Source organism: Rhagoletis pomonella, unplaced genomic scaffold, assembly GCF_013731165.1.
Source record: "Rhagoletis pomonella isolate Grant_MI unplaced genomic scaffold, Rhpom_1.0 Rhpom_scaffold_00006, whole genome shotgun sequence".
NCBI classification, from domain to species: domain Eukaryota; kingdom Metazoa; phylum Arthropoda; class Insecta; order Diptera; family Tephritidae; genus Rhagoletis; species Rhagoletis pomonella.
This window is the reverse complement of record NW_023458560.1, coordinates 66,306,071-66,328,012: the sequence shown is the minus strand read 5'-3', so window position 1 is coordinate 66,328,012 and position 21,942 is coordinate 66,306,071. Positions and strand designations below refer to the sequence as shown.

General features: G+C 38.0%; 2 protein-coding genes across 3 annotated transcripts; both read right to left on the bottom strand.

The window, feature by feature from the left end:
• Positions 1 to 6,905: 6,905 nt before the first annotated feature.
• Positions 6,906 to 10,477, bottom strand: LOC118741140 (heterochromatin protein 1). 2 transcript variants are annotated; one of them, XM_036472995.1, is made up of 5 exons: positions 10,335 to 10,477; positions 9,977 to 10,164; positions 9,774 to 9,893; positions 7,810 to 7,927; positions 6,906 to 7,725 (listed from the first exon to the last, which is right to left on the bottom strand). In XM_036472995.1, the coding sequence occupies exons 2-5, from the start codon at positions 10,085 to 10,087 to the stop codon at positions 7,439 to 7,441; spliced, it is 636 nt and encodes a 211-aa protein (XP_036328888.1). In that variant the 5' UTR covers positions 10,088 to 10,164; positions 10,335 to 10,477; the 3' UTR covers positions 6,906 to 7,438. The 2 variants fall into 2 exon arrangements, with proteins under 2 accessions (XP_036328888.1, XP_036328889.1); XM_036472996.1 differs by having other exon boundaries at positions 9,977 to 10,160.
• A 1,644-nt stretch (positions 10,478 to 12,121) lies between these two features.
• On the bottom strand, positions 12,122 to 14,792 carry LOC118741139 (ankyrin repeat-containing protein kinase A-like). The gene is made up of 3 exons (XM_036472994.1): positions 12,969 to 14,792; positions 12,751 to 12,879; positions 12,122 to 12,682 (listed from the first exon to the last, which is right to left on the bottom strand). The coding sequence occupies exons 1-3, from the start codon at positions 14,244 to 14,246 to the stop codon at positions 12,629 to 12,631; spliced, it is 1,461 nt and encodes a 486-aa protein (XP_036328887.1). The 5' UTR covers positions 14,247 to 14,792; the 3' UTR covers positions 12,122 to 12,628.
• Between the last annotated feature and the right edge of the window lie 7,150 nt (positions 14,793 to 21,942).

Here is a 21,942-nt window from a genome sequence, read left to right as displayed (position 1 = left end):
ACTACGAACACATATAAATTTATGTACGTACATAAAGTAAATATACATAATATGCAAACGATGTATATCTACTTAAAATGCTATAAAGAAAAAAATGTTTGGACACATGCATATTTTCACACATGTTTTCAAATAAAGGGTGATCCAAATACAAGTTTTAGATATTTTATTTAAACACTTATATGCTTTTCCAACTCAAAATGTCAGATGTCAAAAGGCGCTAGCCAATACCAGTTATTTCCAAGCCAAATTTGACGAGGAATGTCGCAAACTCATTGTACAATACCTCAAGATTTTCGCCATTTATTGTCCGGTGGAAATCCGGTATAAGACTATTATATATACATATGTACATTATTTTATTATGTGCTTACGGTATATGACATCCCATAGAGTTTTCGAGCTATATTTTGAGATATCTTAACCTAAAAGTGCAAAAAAAGTGTTTTTGTCATATTTGAGGTTATTCAAAATCGCAAATAAGTTTTTTCACAAAAAAGTTGTCAAAGTTGAGTTTCGACAAATATCTTTTTTGACATTTTGAAGTCGGAGTAGTTGCAGCTTGGACTCTATCCCAAGATCTCTGGCTAGACTGACATCAATTACCTCACATCACCTCTGGAGATGAGTGAACGAGAGTGGTTAAAGGTGGCAACTCAAATTTAGTCTAGAAGTAACCGTTAAGAAAGTCTGCAAATTTGCGCGACGGCGCTAAGACAGGTAAATATTTCATCTGACAGATAGTCCAGCGGATCGCTCTAAGCTAGTTGAGGAATGTCTGCGCTCGGTTTTTCGATAGTGTCCCAGTATTTCCTTTAGAGCATTCCAGAACGTATACGATTTGCACGTTTTGGAGGATTTAGTCCAAGGTCGTTCCCGTACGCCACGTTGAAATGAGGTTTATTAAAGGCGAAAACAGCTGTTCCTGTAAAACATGCAAATCCTGCAAATCCTGGAGTACGGGAAAAGCCTACTTATCCAAGTTATACATATGTTTCGGTCCAAAGTGAGACGGATTCACCAAAAAAAGAGAAAGTGGGCGTACATTTGTCTAAATGTGGCAAGGGATCTGCTAAAGCTCACAAAGCAGCAACTCTCCGTTATGTACGGCCCGTAGGAAGAGCTCCGCCAGTTTGTCAGCTTTACAATTACCCCCAATATCTCGATGTCTAGGCGCCCATTTCGTTCAAAGATCTGCGGCATTTATGGAAGGGACTTTGCTTTGTCTATATGTTAGTCTAAAGTTTTCAGGTTATTCGTTGCCGTCTTCCTTGATAGCTAGGCGACTTTAAAGCAATAGGACCCTTAGTTAATGAAAACGGGAGTTGTACGGAAGTACTGCGCCACGTTGGCATCACTGGATCATCTCTGGCTTATGCCATTGATTGTAGAAAGATCAGATCAATAATTGCGAATGCTCTAAGGATGGCGAATACCAATGACCTTTGTCTACCACAGCTGTCCTGATGAGAATTATAGAAAATTAATCGACACCTGTCTATGTCGATATCCAGGCCTAAAGTCCAATCCACTTAATCACTTTAGAGGTCACGCTGCTTTACCAGTCTGAGAGAGATGGCAAGAATGGAAATCTTTGACAACCCTAATTTCCGAAAGGTTAGCAAAAGGTTGGACAGGTTAATGGGCACTTTCTGTAGCCGGGTCTCGTAACTATCGATGAAGCTGAAGACATAAGATCTCTTCAAACCGTTTTTTTTTCCAATGGGGAAATAATGGTAGAAACTCGCACCAAAATACATTAGCTTCTCCCTCTGTCGAAAGAATATTGGTTGCTTCAATCTTTTAAAAGCTTTCTGTACATTTTATGCATACATGCTTGGCAGAGAACAAAAGCGTTATTTGACCAGAACTGATCTTAGCTGATGTGTAAATAGAAGAAAACGAACCCAAAGTAGTTCTGCACAGGGTGGCATAAAGCAGCTCGGGAAGCAATGAGAAGGCTTTGTAAAAATCTTCCAAAGTATTGCAGGCCGAACATATGATGCTGCAAAGTCCAAAGTATCCTCCTTATACTCACAAAAACGCAATGCTCAATGCTGGTGGGGGTATTAAAATGACCCTGTTTAACTGAAATTCAGGCAGTGGGACTTAAAGCAGTGAGCGAATACTAATTTAATTTGTCTAAACATTCCTTTGGACCACCCTTTATACATGTGTTGAAAGCTCTTAAATAAATATAATATAGGAAGAATTGCTCGTGAAAGTGGAACTAAATAAATCTACTAATTTTTGCCAAAACTTGACAGGATAAACCTACGCCCTAAGATTATAATTATTTGCACATTTCAAATAAACATACACACATACATACATAGTTAATAATTCACACGTACATACTTATGTATAAAGGGTGTCCTAGACCATTCCTTCTGAAATGGAATAAAAAAAGTTTTAATGGAAACAGAAAAATTATGAACTACCAAGTCCGGAATGCTCTATATTTTGGTCTAAGGTCATTTAGAGGTTGGAAAAGGCACTTCCGAGAAAAAACTTAAAAGAAAGTAACGTTTTTGTATGGGCAGAATCCAAATCTGTGGTAAAATGTGCTTATGACATTTAAAATGATGGGCTTCCGGTCAGTTTATAAGTGGTGGACGGCTGGTCTAGGGCACCCTTTATACATACATACATACATGCATACATACATACGTAAGTACATGCATACAAAAGTGTGAATATTCAAGAAGAGCCTGTTTCTGAAAGTACAAAAAAAAATTTTTTACTAAAATTTCAAACTGATTTACTTAAAATATAAGTGAAACGACAGACGCAAACTGGTGTGACATTTTCTGGGTGCGTTCGCCAGCAGCCGACAGCTGGCGGCAATCAGCAACTAACCCATGATATTCACCATACTTAATTTTTTTTTAGTTTTTTTTCTTCTAGCAGGTGATTTATTGATCACAACCGGCTGCGTGCCGCTGCTCGCGTACAGCATAAATATATATTTACATATGTATCTACGCACGCCTTACGGGTGGGCATGTCACATACATGCGTACACACATCCATGCATAGGTACATATGTATGTATGTATAGACGGATGCAAGTACATACGTATATATATTTGCAAGTACAGGGGTGCCGCTCATCGACCGGTAATTTCGTTCAATTGCCATCGATCGATTGTTTACGCCAACCATTCAGCCATTCCGAGCCTTCCAACGCAAATGCAATTGAACACCAACAAAACTTTTAAGCAACGCATTCAATTCGGCTAACATAAATTTATAAACATTTTTCCAAGGGTATGCATTTTTTTGGCTTAACCTCAAAAATCCTACACTTAAACATGTATGTATACCCCGCACCTGTGAGACTTTAGCCCAGTAAACCTCCTACCGTCCGGTACCGATTCTCACCTGATACTACCGTTAACTATTTCCTCAGTGAGCACGAAGCTCACACGTAAGTACGTATTGAGTTTGTTAGTTATTTAATACTACCACCCCATTGACCGTATGGGTCACGATACTGGTTCAACTTACCAAGAGTATTCTTCTGTCTTATTCAGCTCTTTTAAGTGTGTTCATAATTATTGCAGCAACATGGGAAACTGCATTCCAGTTCCAGATTAAAGCGTATTTGCGACAATATTTCCAGGTTTCTCTGCTTTGAAATTGCTAAAAACTTGAATAATTCGACATTTGAAGTTAAATAGAGGGTCCAACGTCCATTGCGAATTGCGTTCCACCGCCTTCGTCAGTTCGATAGAGTTTCATGCCTTGTAATTTCCTTTTTCAATGTAAGTGGTAATTTATTCGGTGCTTCGAAGTTGGTTTCCTTAGCTAAGAGGTCTATTGGATGAAGGCCTGCGACAACCAGGGCTGCGTCTTCGAGTGCAAGTCTGTAGAACGTCGAGTCGAGTGCATTTGCCCAAAACTTGCGCATCATGAAGTGACACCTACTTGAGGACACGGGCTAAAAATCGTCTCCCATTTTGCTTGAGACCACGTGCGTTAAGCACCATTCTTTTAAAAACCCCGCATGCTTTTTGTTGCCTATTCGCAAACGTAATATGATAACCAAATATCTGATGATTCCTTTATCATTAAAGCTCACATATTCGCGAATTTTTCTGTGTGTAACAAGAACAGCTTCGGTCTTGCTAGTCCATATAGTAGGAAATTGTCCGTCTTGTGTGATGTCGGTAAAGTGAATAATCGTGTTATTCAATGCCACCAGAGGAATGCAAACAGGTCCTGGAGCTATAGCTGGTTCCAGTTGCTTGCATACTTCTAGTACCTCCTCGTTAGAAACGGTCGGGATAATTGGTCTGGGTTGCTTTACTACCAGGGAATTGAAATGGAGTTTAGGTTGTATCGGAAAAAGTACAGATAAATATTTACAAGAACGGAGGGAGAGTTGCCATTTGGGCAGGGGTACAGAGTTTCCCGGCAATGCTTTGTACCCGAGTTCCCACTCATTTTTTTCTGCGTTTTCGCGGAGCTTTAGCGGGGAAGGCATGGTAGGTATAGGTTAGGTTAGGTTAGGTCAAAGTGGCTGCCCCGCGCAGAGCACGGAGTACACGTAGGCTGGAAAGCCCCTTTGTGATACCACTGGCCAAAGCCATTTGTTTCATACCCTTCCTTAGTAATTGAACTACCGAGTGCATTTTATATTGCACAAAAAGTCGAGGACGCTCGCCGAGTTCAAGTCGGCTAAACAATCCAGAAAGTATTTGTTGAAGAGTTGGTTGCGCGTGCTGGCCAGGGCTGCACAATGGCAGAGACAGTGTTCGATGATCTCCTCCTCCTCCTCCTCCTCCTCCTCGTCCCTGCAGCTGCGACAAAAATCGTTGGTGGAGTACCCCAACCTTTTACCGTGTGTGCCCATATGGCAGTGTCCGGTGATTACACCGACTACTAATCTGAGAGAGGAGCGGTCCAGACGAGTAAGAGCTGTGGATCGCTTGGGCTTCTTCAACAGGTAATTCATAGCACGACGGAAGGGATAAAGCCCGTCGCAATCAGCTACGTAAAGCACACAAACTCCGCCCTCATGAGACAGACACGTGCTTAACAACGGAAAGGGCACAGGCCGCTGTCAACAACGCCAAGGCATCTAAGGCGTCACTGTCCACCCTAATCATGCCCGAGATGTGGAAAATGGCTAGGGTCGTTCTCCTTCTTAAGCCAAGCAAAAAGGCGAACGCAGAAGACTCGTATAGACCCATCTCGTTCCTATCTCAGAGGCGAAGCACCGGAAACTAGCCGAACACCAGCATGTATTACAAAAAATGCACTACCTGTGAATGCCGTTCTGGGCACACAACCACCAGACGTGGACGAGACAGAACTTCGTCTGCCTCAGGCGACTCGGACCACAATAGCCCAACTGCGCTCTGGTCACTGCAGCAGGTTGAACTCATACCTGAGCATATTAAACGAGGATGTTCTTAACGAATGCCCGGCATGCGGAGAGTCGACCGATAACGTACAGCATCTATTCGTATGCCCTCTGATTCCCACCTCACTAACGCCCCTGCCCCTATGGACAGACTCCGTCGAGGCTGCACGCTTCCTGGGGCTACCGCTAGTAGAGCATGACGACAACGATTGAGGGACTAACTGATCTGAGCGGCGTTGTTGTAGCCGCTACAACAACAACAACAAAATCCACCACAGATTTGAACGCCATCATCACACAGATAACCGAGGGTCTGAACCAACGTCAACTCTTCACCACATTGATCAAGGAGATCAGGCTCGAACTGGGCGTATACGTCGAGGGCGTAAAAATACCTACAACCAACCACCCGAAAATCCTTGGAGTTGCGTTTGAAAGCCTGTTCTCCTTCTCTGCGCACACCTCAGCCACCTGCAGCAAATTACGAGCCAGGAACGAAGTGCTCAAGTCGATAGCTGGCCGCACCTAGGGCCACCTCATGTCGTCCAAGCATCATCCCCACGAAAGAAAGCCAGATGTTGGCTGCTATCTGAGCAATTCAACGTGTGATGTTACCGTGAAACCCACTTCAACGCTCTGGTTCGGAACGATCCGCCAACCCCACAAACCAGCATGCGGGCAGGATCCTCATAACACCCAACATCTTTTCGCATACACCTTCAACCCGACGACCCAGACACCGAAAACAGGATAGACTACACTTATCCTGAAGCCCACAAGAGTCAGAGGATGAAGAGTACACACAACAAGACCTCCTGTCGGTTGAACACTGCTGCTATAACCACAACTCAGTGACTTACGTGTACTGTATATATTTTCTTCAGGGAATGTATTACAGAACATACTTTACAAAATTTCAAAAGACAACCGTGGCGCCACTTGAAATCATTTGTTACTAGTGAAACATCCGTTTAACGTATGGCAGGCTAATGCAATTTTCATGGAAAGTAAACACAAGCAGAATTTTTCCTTATTCTTAGTCACTGCTGAGGTAGGTAACAAGGAAATGGGGGATGTAAATGAAGCATTCAAGAGCAACACAAAGATCAGTGCGTATAATTGCTCATTTTGTTTGTTTTGTATCGATTATGTATGTATTTTGTATTTTTAGGTACCTAACGTGGTTGCTAAACCGCCCATGTACAAATATTCGTAATATTTTTCATATCTTTTAGCTACACGCCTGTGCTGTTCTCATCAGCGCTAGGGTGTTCGCGACTTCTATTCTATTTGCTTACAAAAAATTAGTCCAGATGTCTTTTCATAACACTGCGGAAATTCCTTACGGCTTAAACAACCCTGCAGGCATATCTAATGTAAATATGAAAAAGTCAGTTAAGGTTTGTGACTATAGATATATGTATGTATGTATATTCATATTTCCCTATCGACAAATTTTCCTACCTGTCCGAAATGTGAATCCTTTAAAAGCCTTTTCATACAAATAACGCAACAATTTTTATTTATTTTTTTAAATTTATTTAAACATATTTCCCACATCAGTACATTGCTTGATTTTTGTTTAGTTCTAACAAATCGATCGTCCTAACATGGATGGAGCAATAAAGTGTTAAAAGGTGTGTACGATTCTCTCAATTTCGGAACATATTTCGAAAATATGTACAAATTGATACCAACTTGACTTTTCCGGTACAGTGCATACTAAAAAACACGTGGTGAAATAGTGATATTTGTTAAAATCAAAACAGTTTATAGTTAAGCAAATATTAACTATAAGACTATATGAGAAACTTTTTTCCTTTGTTCATTGGATGTTTAAAATTGAGTAAAATTGTGTGTTTTTATTACGATAGTCTCCAAATATAATATAAAATGAACTTATTCATATTCAATTTATATATTAACAGTTCACCTCTGATTGCCCGAGATAATATTAAGGAAATGTGAAAAGTCGTGTTGTTTTAGGCATGTTGTATGCATGTGTCTACTTGTTTGTTTATATTTTGATATAGATATTTAATCATCAACTATGTAATTAATTTAAACTTATTCTTCATTATCAGAATACCAGGAGAGACGTTCTTCGTAGAACTTAATAACCATTTGTGGAATCTTAACATTTGCAATCGCTGCTGGCACCATTTCAGCCTGGTCAACACCCTTGAATTGTATGAGGAAAGTCAAGCCACCGCTCGAATCAGAGGCGCCAAGTATTTTCTCGGCCTCTAAGCCTCTATCAAAACCAGTGCGCTCAGAGGTACGCGAGGAAATGTCGGATACTGAATCATTGTCAGTTTCTGATTTTAATGAGTCACGTCGTTTTTTCTTGCTACCTGCTTGACAATAAAGACAAGAAAATTGGAAAAATGAGAAATTATTTCAGTACATACATAATTTTAACGAGTAATTTTGCCTACCTGAAGTTTTCTCTTCAGACTTGCGTTTATTACCAGCAGCACTAGTACGTCCACTGCTGCTAGCTTCCTTTTTACTGGACGTATCTTTTTTCTCAGGTGGTTTACTGGATGTGGCAGGCTGAAAACGTTATGGTAAATGGAGTTATTGAACATATGTGATGAGATTGGGAGAATGTTTGTTGGATTGTTATATGTATATAGACAGTCATGCGAAAAAATAATAGGGACACGACATTTTTAACAGTTGGGGATTTTGTTCTTATGTCTGTTTAATGTTCATAATTTCGTTATCTAACAAAAACTATAAAAATTCAAACTTGTACAACAAACTTTTTATTCGTTCCCACGACAGTCGGGTCTACGTAAGCGGAACGACCCGGATTTATATTTGGCCAAGCACTGTCATTCCAGCAGCACTCCCCAAAACCTCTTTGGGGAACTTGTATGCTGCTACAACAACAACAACAAAACTTTTTATTAAGGATTTTTGGAAAAGTTCAAGGCACAGTTTTATAGCCCATTAAATGATAGCTTAAGAAAGTTCAAGTTTTACGTGGCTAAGTATTCGCGTTGATTTTGATAATTAATGGTGTAATAATTTTCTTCCTCACAAAAAGATTCGAACATACATACTTTCTATGGAAGAATATGCGTGACACTGTCAGCAAAAAGAATTATTATCAAAAAGAAACGCGAATTATTAGCCCCTTGAAGCTTGTTTTTTTCTTAAGCTAGAATTTAATGGGCTATAAAACTGCATTCTTAGAATTTTTCTAAAAATCTTAGTAAGGTTTGTTGAAATTTGGAATTAACAGGCAGGTCTGCAATTCACTTCGCATACATACGTATGGCCAATACAATAGCACGCCCATTTCGAAGTGATATTGTTTGCCACTCATGTTTATTTATTTATTTTTAGGAATTTTCAATTAAAATACAGTTCATTCTCTAACAAGACCCATAAAAGTCCAAGTTTAAAACTTTGTAGAAAACTAGAAAAAATGCAACAAATTTTCACCCAAAATTTCAAACTTTTTTCTCAGAAGTGTTAGAATTTTTTTGAGTACACTGTTTTATGGGCCATTAAATTTTATATCCCAATTTTGTGTCGGTGACAAACATTTTTTACTAACAAATTTAAACTTTTTCATATATTTTCCCGTAAAAAACACTGTGTCACTGATACAGAATACGAGCCGTAAGTCTAATAATGTGCATATTTCAAGGGGCTAAAAACCACCGTTGATTTTTTTCGCCGGAGGTGCTTCGGGTTTCTTCCATATAAAACTAAATTGTGTTTATTCGTTATATGGAAGCATATGCGACAAAAAAAAAGCTAAAAAATCAATGGTAATTTTTATCCACTTGAAAGTTGCACATTATCAGACTAAAATGTACTCAAAAATATTTTAACACTTCTGAGTAAAAAGTCTGCAATTTAGGTGAATATTTGTTGCATTTTTTCGTAGTCTTTTAAAAAGTTTTACATTTGTGTTTATAACAGTTTTGTTAGAGAATGAACTGTAATTGAAAGTTCTTAAAAATAAATAATTAAACATAAGTGGCAAACAGTTTTACTTTTAAATAGGGGTGCTATAGATATGTCCAGCACTGTATGTATGAAAAAATATACCTATGTAACGTGCAACGACTTCAGTTAGACCAAGGCGAATCTATAGCTATTTAAAGCTAAGCTAACACTCGAAACACATTCCGGACCAGGTAATTTCAATATGTAAAATTAATGAAGCAGTACAAATTTAATATTCAACTTATGAGCGGGCCTACTATCACCATTTTTATAATTTTAGGGTCAACCTTTAAATTTACTACCTACCATATTGCTCAAAATTAAGCGGCAAACCAACCGATTTCCCGCCAAAATCTGCTCCTATTATGAAGATAAGCTGGCAGACTCGTTTACAAGCTACGCTATGCTAACATTATACACAATTACAACTTACCTCATTTTTCTCACGATCTGCTTCATATGCCTGTATCAAATCTTGGCAATCTAAATTCTCCACGGGTTCCCAGGTATTTTCTTCCTCAGGATAGCCTTTCCATTTGAGATAATATTCGACCTATAGTTTAATAAATTAGTTTAATTGCATTTAACAACAGTACATAATAAATAAACGTAAAAATGCTGACTAAAATTACTAACCTTTCCCTTGCGCACGCGGCGGCCGCAAATTTTTTCCACTGCGTACTCTTCCTCTTCTGATGAGTCGGCAACAGCATCGGTAGTTGCGGAATCAGATTTCTTTGATTTCATTTTGACTGGATATAACTTTTTGTACTTTTATATTAAATTAAACAAGCAATTACACCAATCGCCGTTCCCCTTTCTTTCTGCATGCAATTAAAATAAGTATAATTGCGAGTAGTGGTTCAGTCGAAAAATTGTAATGGCAAGAAAAATGTACAGCAACGCAACGCAACAGAACCGAAGACACAAAAAACATGAGAAAATTTGTTAGAATCGTAATACAAACTTGGAAATTAACAACGCCAATACTCACTATTCTCTTGTCACTGAATCAGTAGATTTATTCACTTAAAATTAGTTTTATTGGCAAATTACTGCACAAAAAACACTGTTTAGAAGAAAAACGATTTCGGCGTGGAAAATGAAGCGCAAAAACGTTTTGGAAGGCAACGCTACAAATTGCAGGGTTGCATGCTGAAAATTTGTTAGTGTTGGGAAACGTTGGGTGTTTAGTGCCCTACACGGAAAAAAATTAAAAGCAAAAAACGGAATAAAACAATGAAAGAACGACGCAGGACAAATGCCCCGCAATGTTTTCTAGATTGGTCTTCTGTGTACTCGTGCAAATAGTTAGTTTAGTCCATTTTCTTGTCGACTCGAAATCGGCCCGTTTAAGCGCGGCTTAACACAGAATGTCCCACAGGCATACATTCATACACCCACGGGCAATAAAATAGCAGCAAAATTCAAAATGATATCGTTTCCGCCTTTTTATAATAACTTGCATTTGAAATATATGCAGCATTTCTTTATCCATTCTGAACGTGTGTTTACTTACTCTTTAGAACGTTCTAGATTATATCGGAGGAGAAGCTCGGCCAAACACTAACATATGTGTAAGCGCCAATCTATTATTATTATTATTATATTTCAAACGCATGCTGTTTATTCTGCCTATGAGATGGGATTGCCTGCAATGTATAAAGAAAGTTTCTTTAAGAAACGCAGCCATAGTTAGAACTATAACAGAAAGCACTTAGAGTTCACAAAAATTAAGCAAATTTTAAAAATTTTCATTAAAATTTTAAACTTCAGCAAGGTCCAGTTTTTCAACGCCAGTTCAAACTTAGATTAATTCCTTAAATTTTCTGTTACAATTATTTTTTTTTTTATAGGAAAAAAGCTACGAATCATCTGTTGATAAAATTAGCGGTCCGCGAATGGCGCCGCCTTCATTTTCTGCATCGTGCTTGCTTTCGTTATTTTACCAACACTTAACTAAAAATTGCAACCCTGGGTTTATCTTCCATTTTGATCCGACACTGGCGTAGTTTTTTTACTTTGAGGGTCCATTTGCCGTTATACAACAGGTCTGTTCGGTAAAGTGATTATTACAAATTATTGGCTGCTCTCAAATTTCCCAAAAAATCCATGGAAGAGCATGAATGTTAGGTTAGGTTACACCCGATTTACATGATTCAAGTACTTGAAAGTAATTCTTGCTCATTCTCTTTTGTTTTCTATTTGCTTTTACACTTTTCAATTCAGTTGAATTCAAGTTTTTGGTTCTTTCAATAGAAAACAACGAAAATGCCAAAAGCAAAGCAAGGAAAATTAAAAATTTTTCATTCACTTCCTTTCATAAGAGAAATCATCGTTATTCCCTACCAATTTCCTAATAAATAATTGCTAATACCGAATGTACACTAGGCACAAAAATGGAAATAAAATGACAAAGGACAACAGCAATTATTTTTAAAGTAACTTTCACGATTCCATCGTAGTCTACATACATATACTTTAAATATATACGTTCGTGCTATTCGGATTAAGTGATCGCATTTTCGTAGATTTTACGAAAATCGGACTACGATTGATTCAGCGATAGTCCCAAATTATACACGTGTCCGTCATAAGATTAGACTTAATATCAATAACATTAAAATGCATATGCATGGTTCATATTTTAATGTCTGCTAATGAAAAAAATTTTGCTTCTTTTACTTATAGTTTATTATATATAATTAATTATATTACTATCATCGATTTTATTTCTTTTTTTGCATTGTGCTTTTGCTGGCATTTTTGCATATCTTTAAATCCCCATTTTCAATTTAATAGTTATTTTCCATTAAATGAGTACATTGATAAAAGTTAATCTGTTTTACATATACAAGTCCAGCTATTAAATTTTTTCATTCACTGTCTCTGGTGGTTGTGCGGTCAATTCATCGAAAATGATGCACACGGCAGCGGAATATGTGAACTAAGGTTATATGGGTACTATAAAAAAGCATTTGTCGTATAAATTGTTCAATGGAAATCGGGGAGGGATAATGCTACGATTGCTGTAGCAGTTCTTGCAGTTATTGAATTTTTATAGTTCCTCGTTGTCATTGAAGAACATCATGAAATTTACTGTACATATTGCCATTCTAATAAAGCAGCAATTTTGCATTAAATTTCATACTTTTTGTATTGTAATGATTTTTGTATATATATATATATTTTTATCGTGAGAAGCATTTCTGCACCGCAAACACTATAAAGCGAAATATGGTTGTTGTTCCAGTAGTCAAGTCAACCTCAACGTGAACACATTTGTTTCTAGAAGTCGGTGTATCGCTGCCGTAGGTTTTGACGCTTCGCCACAAAGTTCATCTAGTTGGGGAAAAATAATTGTTTTAAACACACAAAGGCTTCGTAATAATTACTTGTATACAACTCACTAAACGCGCCTGACGTTTTTCACGACATTGCTCATACTGATTAAGTAAATTGGGACATCGCTGACCGATTAATTCTTCTGTTTCCCAAAATAAGCCAGGCCTATCTACATAACGCAGCAGGAACTCAACCTTATGAAAATAAGTTTATTCATTAATTTCGTAAATATAAAAATTGCATATTGGGTATCAAAATTCATAATTGGAAACAATATCTCTACCTTTCCGCATTTATTTTGTTTGCCTAGAATGCATGCCACTCCATTCTCTGGAAGCTCTTGACCACAGAAGTCTTCGTCATCGTCTTCTGATGCTTCGGCTAGCTGTGGTAAGTCTTCTTCTTCTAGCAGACCGCTTTGTGTGGTGACATTACTTTTATCAAAGGAACCGGCAAATGTGAGCGGATGCTCCTTCAAATAATCTTGCGCGTCTTCTATCGTTTTAGCTATGCTGAAAGTACCTTCCTCTTCCACATCTTCCTCTTCGTCAAACTCCATGTCATCTTCAGCCGATGTACCTCGTTGACTACTACCTGACGCATCATCGCCGGCGCCACCAGCGCCGCTGCCCGGGCTACCTCCAGCCTGAGCTGTTTTCAGTTTCTTCTTCTTTTTTGGAATAACCCTATTACCACCGTCGTTTTCCTTAACATCTGGATGAAACCGTACTTTTTTTGAGCGATGATCATGCTCATCTTGGCCACTGGCACCGCCAGCTACGGCTGCTGCTGCTGCCGCCGCGGCGGCGCTAGTGCTAGGACCCAACGAGTATAAAGCCGCCGTCGCGGCATCGCCTGTCGCCTGTTCACACTCCGGTGTAGACGAGGCCGATGAGGCTGAAGATGCGGACGAAGTGGAGTTCGTATCGTCTGCTGAGGCTTTCTTATTCGCGCACTCAGCCAGAGTTGTCTCTTTGAGGTTCTTGGAGATCTGCTTAACTTTTGTTTCGAAGGCATAACTATTGTTGCTGCTACAATTACTGTTGCTATTGGTGCTGTTGTTGCTACTATTGGAGTTACTTTCGCTAGGCGCCTCTGCTGCATCATTTTCTATATTATTGGAAATGGCGGCGTCATCACTGTTAAGAGTGTACGTTTTACCTTCTGCCGCATTGCTATTAACATTGGCGACATTAGCCGCTTCGTGCGCATCATCAACTACAAGCGCTGTTTCTGAATCGTTTGCAATCCCTGCGTTGTGAATGCTACTGCTTTCATATTTACCTTCCACTCGGCAACTATTTTCCAAGACACTACCGCATACGCCATCACCAGCACTCTTCTCAGTCTTGTTTTGTGAATTATTGGAAATTGCAGGAGGGTGATTTTCAGTAGCGTCAGTATCCGATTTTTGTTTATCATTTCTGTCACTAATGCCTTGCGCCAGCGCTGCATTTGCCGTTGAACCCTCACCCTGACCAACGTCATCGACTACACATTTCTTTTGCAAAGACTTGTCCAGCGAGTCGCTGCCAGCGGAATCGTCATTTTTGGCATCCATCCTAAACGGCGCCGTTGCGACAACTCCAAGGGAACTTGTTGTCGGTAACACAAATGCAATGCACCACACCGTGCCTCGATCGGCTGTTCCTGCTACCAACCTGCTTACTGCACTGTGTTGCTAGGTCTACGGCCGGAGGGACGGTTGCACGCAGTACCTCTATGATGCAAATGGTTTTTGGTTAGTGGTTACTTTTCTACGATACAGACAAAGAACACACTTCAGCGGCCTTCTTTCGGTAAATTTTTATGTGATTTTTTAAGTAATTTACGTTTCTGGCCTAATTTTTCTTTGATTCATGCAGCAAGAGGTGAAACTTTGTTTAAAATGTTTTTGACGTTTGTTCGTGATTTCTTGACAGCACAGGGAAGGAAAGTAAAGATAACGACAAAATGATACAGAGTTGTATTTTATGTAATGCTGCTGACAAAGCAAATTCGTACAAAGTGGTATCGGTAGGGCAAAAACAAAAATTACAATAACAAACTATACGCACAATGACAGCATGAATTACCACAAATGTACAAGAAACACATGTTTTTGACATGAACACCATCTTATATGGATACGCCTTGGCTGGTGATGGAAGTTTTTATTTATAACAAAATATAGTAGAAATCTACTTTGTAAGATGTTTGCGAAAAAATACGTTTTTATGAAAGGTTTATACAAAATTTCTAATTTTAAAAAACCTTTTTTTTTACCGAACATCGAAGCGTTGCAATCATTAGGGGTCTTCCCTTAAATTCGTAAAAGCGTCTCAAACCTCGTAAAGCTCCTAAATTTACGAGCCTCGTAAAAGAACTGTCAAAATTCCTATGGAGCTCTATTTACGAGCTCTTCGTTTTACACGGTTTAAGACTTTGCGAGTTTAAGGGAATCCCTTAAATAATTTAGCTATTTTGAACTGCAAAACGGGCCCTTAATTGGTTGTCGTCGATACCATAAATACATTCCAGGCGACAGCACCAGGCAACAATTTTATGTTGGGGTTGGTTGATTTTTCCAACTGGGTGGTAAGATGATTTATTTTAAGACGAATTTCCGTTATCCCCTGTTAAGTTTGGTTTGGAAAAAAACCGGTTTCATGGGTTTGTCCATCAACCGTTGTGGTCAAGCTCAAGTAATGGTAGGCTCAGGAAAAATGGTGTGTGTCGAACGGAGTGGGACCGGAAAAAGATTGGTGTTAGCTGATTAGGCTTGAGTGGGCATATGAAAAGGGGTTTGGAGTCGTGGCGAATCTCCACATTCCGAACACGCATTATGCACGAGATACGAGTTCAGACAAATGCAGCATACCTTAACTGAGTCGGACTAACGTGGTTCCCTCAAGACAGCTGAAGCTCACTGTGTCCGGTGGGTGGGGATTGGGCTCCTATCACGGCATTCAAGGTGGTGACGGACTCTCTATGAATGCAGTTGATGGCTTGTCTATACGCCGTTGCCGTTGTTGTTGTAGCGGCTACTCATCCCCGCCAAAATAGACTTGTCACTATGCGGTTTGTCCATAGGGACCGAGGCGTTAGCTGAGTGGGGTTTTATTGGGCATGCGAAAAGAAGCAAATCGAATCGCGGGGTGTCTCTCCGCCTTCCGGACACTCATTGGGTACATTTACATCTAATCTGCTCAGGTACGAGTTTAACCAGCTGCAGTAGCCAGAGTGAAGTTGGGTCATTGTGGTTCGAGACTCCCGAGGCAGACAAAGCTCTGTCTCGTCCACGTCAGGTGGTTGTGTTCCCAAAACGGCATTCGCAGGTCGAGAGCCAGTGTAGGTTGATACTGATTCCCTGTGAATGGCGCTTATGGCCTTTCGGCATGCTGTCTGGTGCAGAGGTTGCTTTACGAACCTCTGGACATCGTCCTTTAGTTCGTATAGACGCCTTCTGACGTGTCTTGGTGAGGGGCTCCTGCGTAAGCAAGTGTCTGTTCGGGTGGCCACGTCGCCACGCGACTTTAGGACCTTGTTGCGTCTCTGTACTTTATTGACAATTCATTCACCGTCGGAACTTGGACGACATCGACGAGAATTCCCAGCTGTAGTCTGTCCTCCTTCGTCCAGGTGGTAAAAAGGGTTGCCGAGGAGTTTTTAGGGATAGGGTTAGGCTCCTTACAGTGAAGAAGCGAGAGAGGTCGGAGAGGTAACCGTTTACTTTCGAGCACAAGTTATGAATTCCATTCCCAGACGCCATTATCGAGCAGTCGTCAGCATAAGAGACAATTGCGACTCCCTCTGCTGGTTGAGGAAGCTTTGAGATGTAGTGTATGTATATCTATACGCCGTTGGGTTCCGTTGGTTATTTGATGTAGGTCTGGTCCACGTCTTTGTGTTCGAAAAGAGTCCTTCTGGCATGATTTGGTGGAAGCTTCTCTTCAATCAAGGACCTGTGCGCATCCTAGCGTCTGTAGCACCCTACAAAAACTGCTTGCTGAGGCCCTTATTGTGGCTATGTACTTTATTGACAATTGAGGTAAACTCCCTGCGATGGCTGAGAAAGTTTTAAGATGTAGAATTTAAACAATAGCGGGGATAGAACAGCACCCTGGTGACCCCTTGGCTTAGCAGTTTCGTCACGAAAGGTTACTGAAGACTGCCGATCACTTAAATAGTTCGTTGACCACCGTTTGAGTCCCTGCGGTGTAAAATGACTTTGAAAAGTCCAATGCTACTAGGACCGTTCTCTCACAGGGGCTTCGCTAGGGTCAGGTGTCACGTGAAGTACGGGAGCAGCAAGGCCTAAACGGTCACTACTAGGAAAAGAAGAGCTATCGGGTCATAAGACTCCCCGGCTTAGTAATAGAGCCACTCTCCCTGATTACCACATATCTAGAATTATGAGGGTGGCCAACGACAAATTGAGAACATTGGTGAGATATGCTCTTCCCGCCGGAGTTAGATGAGTTGTTGCTTATGTGAGGGGCTCTTTGGATGCTGGTTCGCAGCCGCGCGTTGGAGGCCGTGCAGGCGGATGGTAAGGCTTGAGCAACACGGGGGTAAAAGACCTGGGGTTGACTCCCTGTGACCTAAGGCCTGAGCATGTTCATTGATGACTACATGTGTTGTACCTAACCGAAGTGAAGCTGTTTACTGGACTGGGCCAGAATAGCTTATGCGGTTACAATTATCGGTAAGAGCTAGAAAACATGATGGGTTGGACCGTAGGGACGGAGTGGTTAGAGGTAAAGCTTTTGTCGTTGTAGAATCCAGCTGCCTAAGGTGAATAACTAAAAATTCATAAAAAAAGAAAAAATATGTTTCCAAAAATTTAATTAAATTAAAAAATAGTTTTCCTTTTAAAACAATAACATTTAAAACATAAACAAAAGAGAGAAAAATCAGAAAATAATATTTCCAAGAATTAAAAGATTAATTAAATTTAAAAACTGGGGGAAAAATATAAAAAAATTTCCTCTGCCCGAGCACACGACCCCTTATCCCTTCAACGGCACGTCGCACAGTGGGGCAAAAAAGGTTGCTGTGGACGAATCAATTTTGAGAGCCCAAGTATGAACCGGTTTCAAGTTTATTTTTTTTTAAACCTGATGATGACTTCAGACTGAAGTCGAAATATAGACGATTTAAAAACAACAAAAACAGATTGTTTTATTTCATCCCGGCCTTGAGCTCAAAAAAATATCAACTAAATAAGAGATAATTAAATTTCGCGTCGATCTATCCGTGGCGATTTTTTTAAAAAGCTCTAGTTTTTTATTTGTTTATGTTGAAAAGTGAAATAAAAAAATTTTACTTTAAATGCTTCCAATTTTTTGGAAAATACTTTAAATTAATTTCAATTGCCTGCAATTATTTAAAAAACTATTCATAAACATTTTTCCATAGGAAACATTTAATTAAAAAATATGTTTAATTTGCCATCTATACTGATATAGTATATTTTGAAAGCCGTTTTTTTGTAATCAAACATTAGAATATGTATGTGGTGTGAGAAATTCAGTTTGTATGGGAGGTGCCATGCCCCCTTTTTAAACAATCCCCATTTTTTCCATGACTTTGGCGTGATATTATATATCTGTACTAAATTGCAGCACTCGACGATGAATACTTCCAGAGATATGTTGTCTGAAAACTTTAGTTTGTATGGGAGGTGCCACGCCCCCTTGATATATCGAATTTATTTTTCTTCTATCATCATCCTTTGAGGGTCTAGAGTCGATGTCCAAAATTTCAATAATATAGGTACAGCTGTTCTCCAGTTTTTCGATTAGAAAAAAGCGAAAAAACGGCTCTTAAAATATATATTAGTATAGATAACGGATGAAATACATTTTTAAATTAAATGTATCCTCTATTTTTTTAGAGAATTGCAGACATTTGAAATTAATTTCAAGTACTTTCCAAAAAAGTGGAAGCATTCAAACGTAAAATTTTTTTCTTTCATTTTTCAGCATAAATAAATAAAACACTAGAGCCTTTTTAAAAAATCGCCATGGATAGATCGACACGAAATTTAATTATCTTTTATTTAAAAAAAAAGAAACTTCAAATCGGTTCATATTTGGGCTATCAGAATTCATTTGTCCACAGCAACCTCTTTTGCTCCACTGTGAGTCGTGGCTTTCCTCACTCGGTCATTGCGATTGTTGGAGCAGCGCGAGCAAAGTGATATACAAGAGCTTACTGCCAAAAAAACTTTTCACCATAAAATTTGGCTTTTGTAAGACTTTTGTTATAGAATAAACAAAATCTTTCAAACTATCTTGCTTACTATCTTTCGAATTGCCTTACAAAAGACTTTCAACTGTCTTAGCCACTACCCTAGCTCACCTCCATTAAACTTACCCCACCCCACCGCATCTCACCTCACCTTAACTCAACTCACCTTAACTCAACTTAAACGGCGTTTCCACGACAACCGAATCACGTTGTTCGGTACCCCAATTACGAACGGCGAATCATCCTGTTTACACGATACATTCGTAATTCACTTTATTGTTTAATGTGTTGTTTATTGTGCATTTCAACGGAAGAAAAAATATCGAGCCCTAACCGCCAAAATAACGTAAGCGACATTTTTTTCAAAATTTTCTTTTTGATTCAGAAATGCATCTAGATGCTCTAGGAATATTTCTGCATCAAAAAGAAAATTTTGAAAAAAATGTCGCTTACGTTATTTTGGCGGTTAGGGCTCGATATGTAGTGGCTAAATAGCTAAATCAATAATTTTAACGAAGCTAGCTTATTTTCAATGTTTGTGCTGGCGGGGATGTGTGTGGTCTATGCTGTTTTGATTAATTTCCGATAAAAAACAAAAACGATTTGTTCGGTTCGTTCGGGCACCAATTGCGAATGAGAAAGCGAATTACGTATGGGAGAACGAATAACTTGTCGTGGAAACATCGTTTTATTCTACCTTAACTCACCTCACCTTAACTATACTCAAGTCACCTAACCTCCCTCACCTCACCTCAACCACTAGTTAGTCCTGTAGATATGAATATTTCCTCAGCCGCAAATAATCAGCCTTATCAATATAAAAAGTAAAAAAAAAAAAAACTCGTAAAAAAATTAAAACTAAATATGTACACACATATGTATATCGTTACCTGAAACGCAAAAAGACGTAACAAACATCATCGTTGAAATACAAAAAGTCATTACTAATAAAAAATTCAAAATTTACTTTTTGATTTATATGACATCATTTTATGAAAAAAAAATTAAAAAATATTTAACGACTTTTTCCATTTCATCTACGATGTTGTTACGTCTTTTTGCATTTCAGGTGACGCTATATATGAATTACGAAATATATTGCTAACTTCTTCCTTTCTGGAATTTTCTCTATTAAGTTTGACTTTTTCCGATGGTAGGGAATACGCGAACTCAGTTTATTTCCTGGACACGCTTCATCCAATTGATCTTATTTATTTCGATTGATAAAATCGATTACTTTATTCTCAATCTGCTGGGCATCTTCAACACTTCTCATGTCATCTTGGATTACAATGTTTTAGTAGGCATTAATTTTGATAAATGGAAAAACTGTTTATATTTTCTTTCGTTTTGTTTGCTTTATTAAAAAGGGTAAGAGTAATTTAGTCAAAAGAAAACAATTTGTTTAAATAAAATATCCTTACTTGATTTAGTACTAAAAAAAAATCATTAGTAATACAGAAACAAAAATTAAATTTTTAGATACATAGACTAGACGCTTTACCTTTTTGCTTGCCAAGCAGAGTTTCAATAAACAAATCTTTATGCATTTTAATGTACAAATATGTATATATTTTTTCAATTAAATAAGGACAAAAAACAAAACACTTAATTGGCATATTTTGAGAATTCCAAAGAATGCATAAAAATACGTTAAAATGAAAGTTTACAAAATAAACTAAGTTTCAAAATTAGTTAAGAAGAATATAAATTTATAAATAATAAAAAGTTAAACATTTTTAGAAAAGAAATACATTTTTTTTTGTGAGATGAACGTTTGCGCTTCTAGTGCAAACTTTTGCTCTTCGAAAAAAGGCACCAGCTTTTACATTTGGCATCGTTTTTAAATACAACATATCTTCAAAGTGAATAAAATTAAAATTAAAAAAATAAACCATGTTAAAAATTCACAAATATGTTTTGTTAAAGCAAAACACAAATTACTACAAATATATGTATGTATGTATGTATTACGAGTATGTATCATACGCGCGCGTGAAAAAAATGAAGCACTCAAATGTTTTTTTTTTTCATTTAAGTTCAATTTTTACGTACATAAATGAAAGATAAATAGTTTTATGTTATTACAACATAAATAACAAGTTCGTTTGTTTCTTCTTCTTTTAAAAATGCATAAGCTTATACGTTTTATAAACTAATATATTTTAGGCGATTATTTCTTTTTTTTGTTTGTTTGTTGCACTTAAAATGTATCACTGCAATACGCATGGCGGGCTAGGCTGTTGAAATGAGGCGAAAAAGTAGGCGATCGTACGAGAAGTACGCGGGAGCAAACCACATTGTTTGCGTTTTGTAGAAAATAATTTTGAAAAATTAATAAAAAAAGGTATTTATTTTTGGATTTCCATTTTTCGGTCAGTCAGTTATCGCTGGCAAACAGCAACTCGGTCACTAAGTAATTAAAATCGGAAGTTTTTTAGTAAAAGAGAATCCCTTTTTGAAGCACAAACGAATATTCGAATTGGAATGGTTGAACTTTAATCGATTGTTGAGTATAAATACATATTATTACATTTTCCAAGCTCGACAGGCTACAAAAATTGGGAAATGCAATTTTAAAAATTTTTAAAATTTTTAAAATTTAAATTGTTTTCAAAACTTTCTTTCGAATTTTCGGAATTGATTTGCTGTGACGAAATTAGTTAAAGTTTAATCGTAACATTTAACATTTTTTGTGGAAAAGAAACCGCCATTGAATAATGAGTGATGTGTTCAACGTTTCTCTTCTTAACTTAACCTGGAATCAATTTAATTCATTTATTTTTTTAACCTAACTCAAAGCTTTAGTAAGGCACAATTTAGCACCTCCTATGCGCACTGCACTGATCAAATTGTCACTAAATATATTCTAAAAAAAATCTAAATGAGTTCATCTTCGTTTAATGAAACATAAAATACAAAAAACATTATTCAATATTTAAAGTTTTCGTCTTAAACAAATACGAAGAATAATAGATTTCGTTTTTATTTACTTGAAAATTTTTCACGTAACCGAATTTTTT

Bases quoted from the DNA above. Each gene is read 5' to 3' on its own strand.
- LOC118741140 (XM_036472995.1), bottom strand. From the start codon at position 10,087: ATGAAATCAAAGAAATCTGATTCCGCAACTACCGATGCTGTTGCCGAC. The intron at 9,894-9,976 runs GTTAGTAATTTT...ATTAAACTATAG, and splicing joins GCCGCGTGCGCAAGGGAAAG to GTCGAATATTATCTCAAATG. The intron at 7,726-7,809 runs GTAGGCAAAATT...ATTGTCAAGCAG, and splicing joins GTCTGAAGAGAAAACTTCAG to GTAGCAAGAAAAAACGACGT.
- LOC118741139 (XM_036472994.1), bottom strand. From the start codon at position 14,246: ATGGATGCCAAAAATGACGATTCCGCTGGCAGCGACTCGCTGGACAAG. The intron at 12,880-12,968 runs GTAGAGATATTG...TATTTTCATAAG, and splicing joins AACAAAATAAATGCGGAAAG to GTTGAGTTCCTGCTGCGTTA. The intron at 12,683-12,750 runs GTGAGTTGTATA...TTCCCCAACTAG, and splicing joins AAAAACGTCAGGCGCGTTTA to ATGAACTTTGTGGCGAAGCG.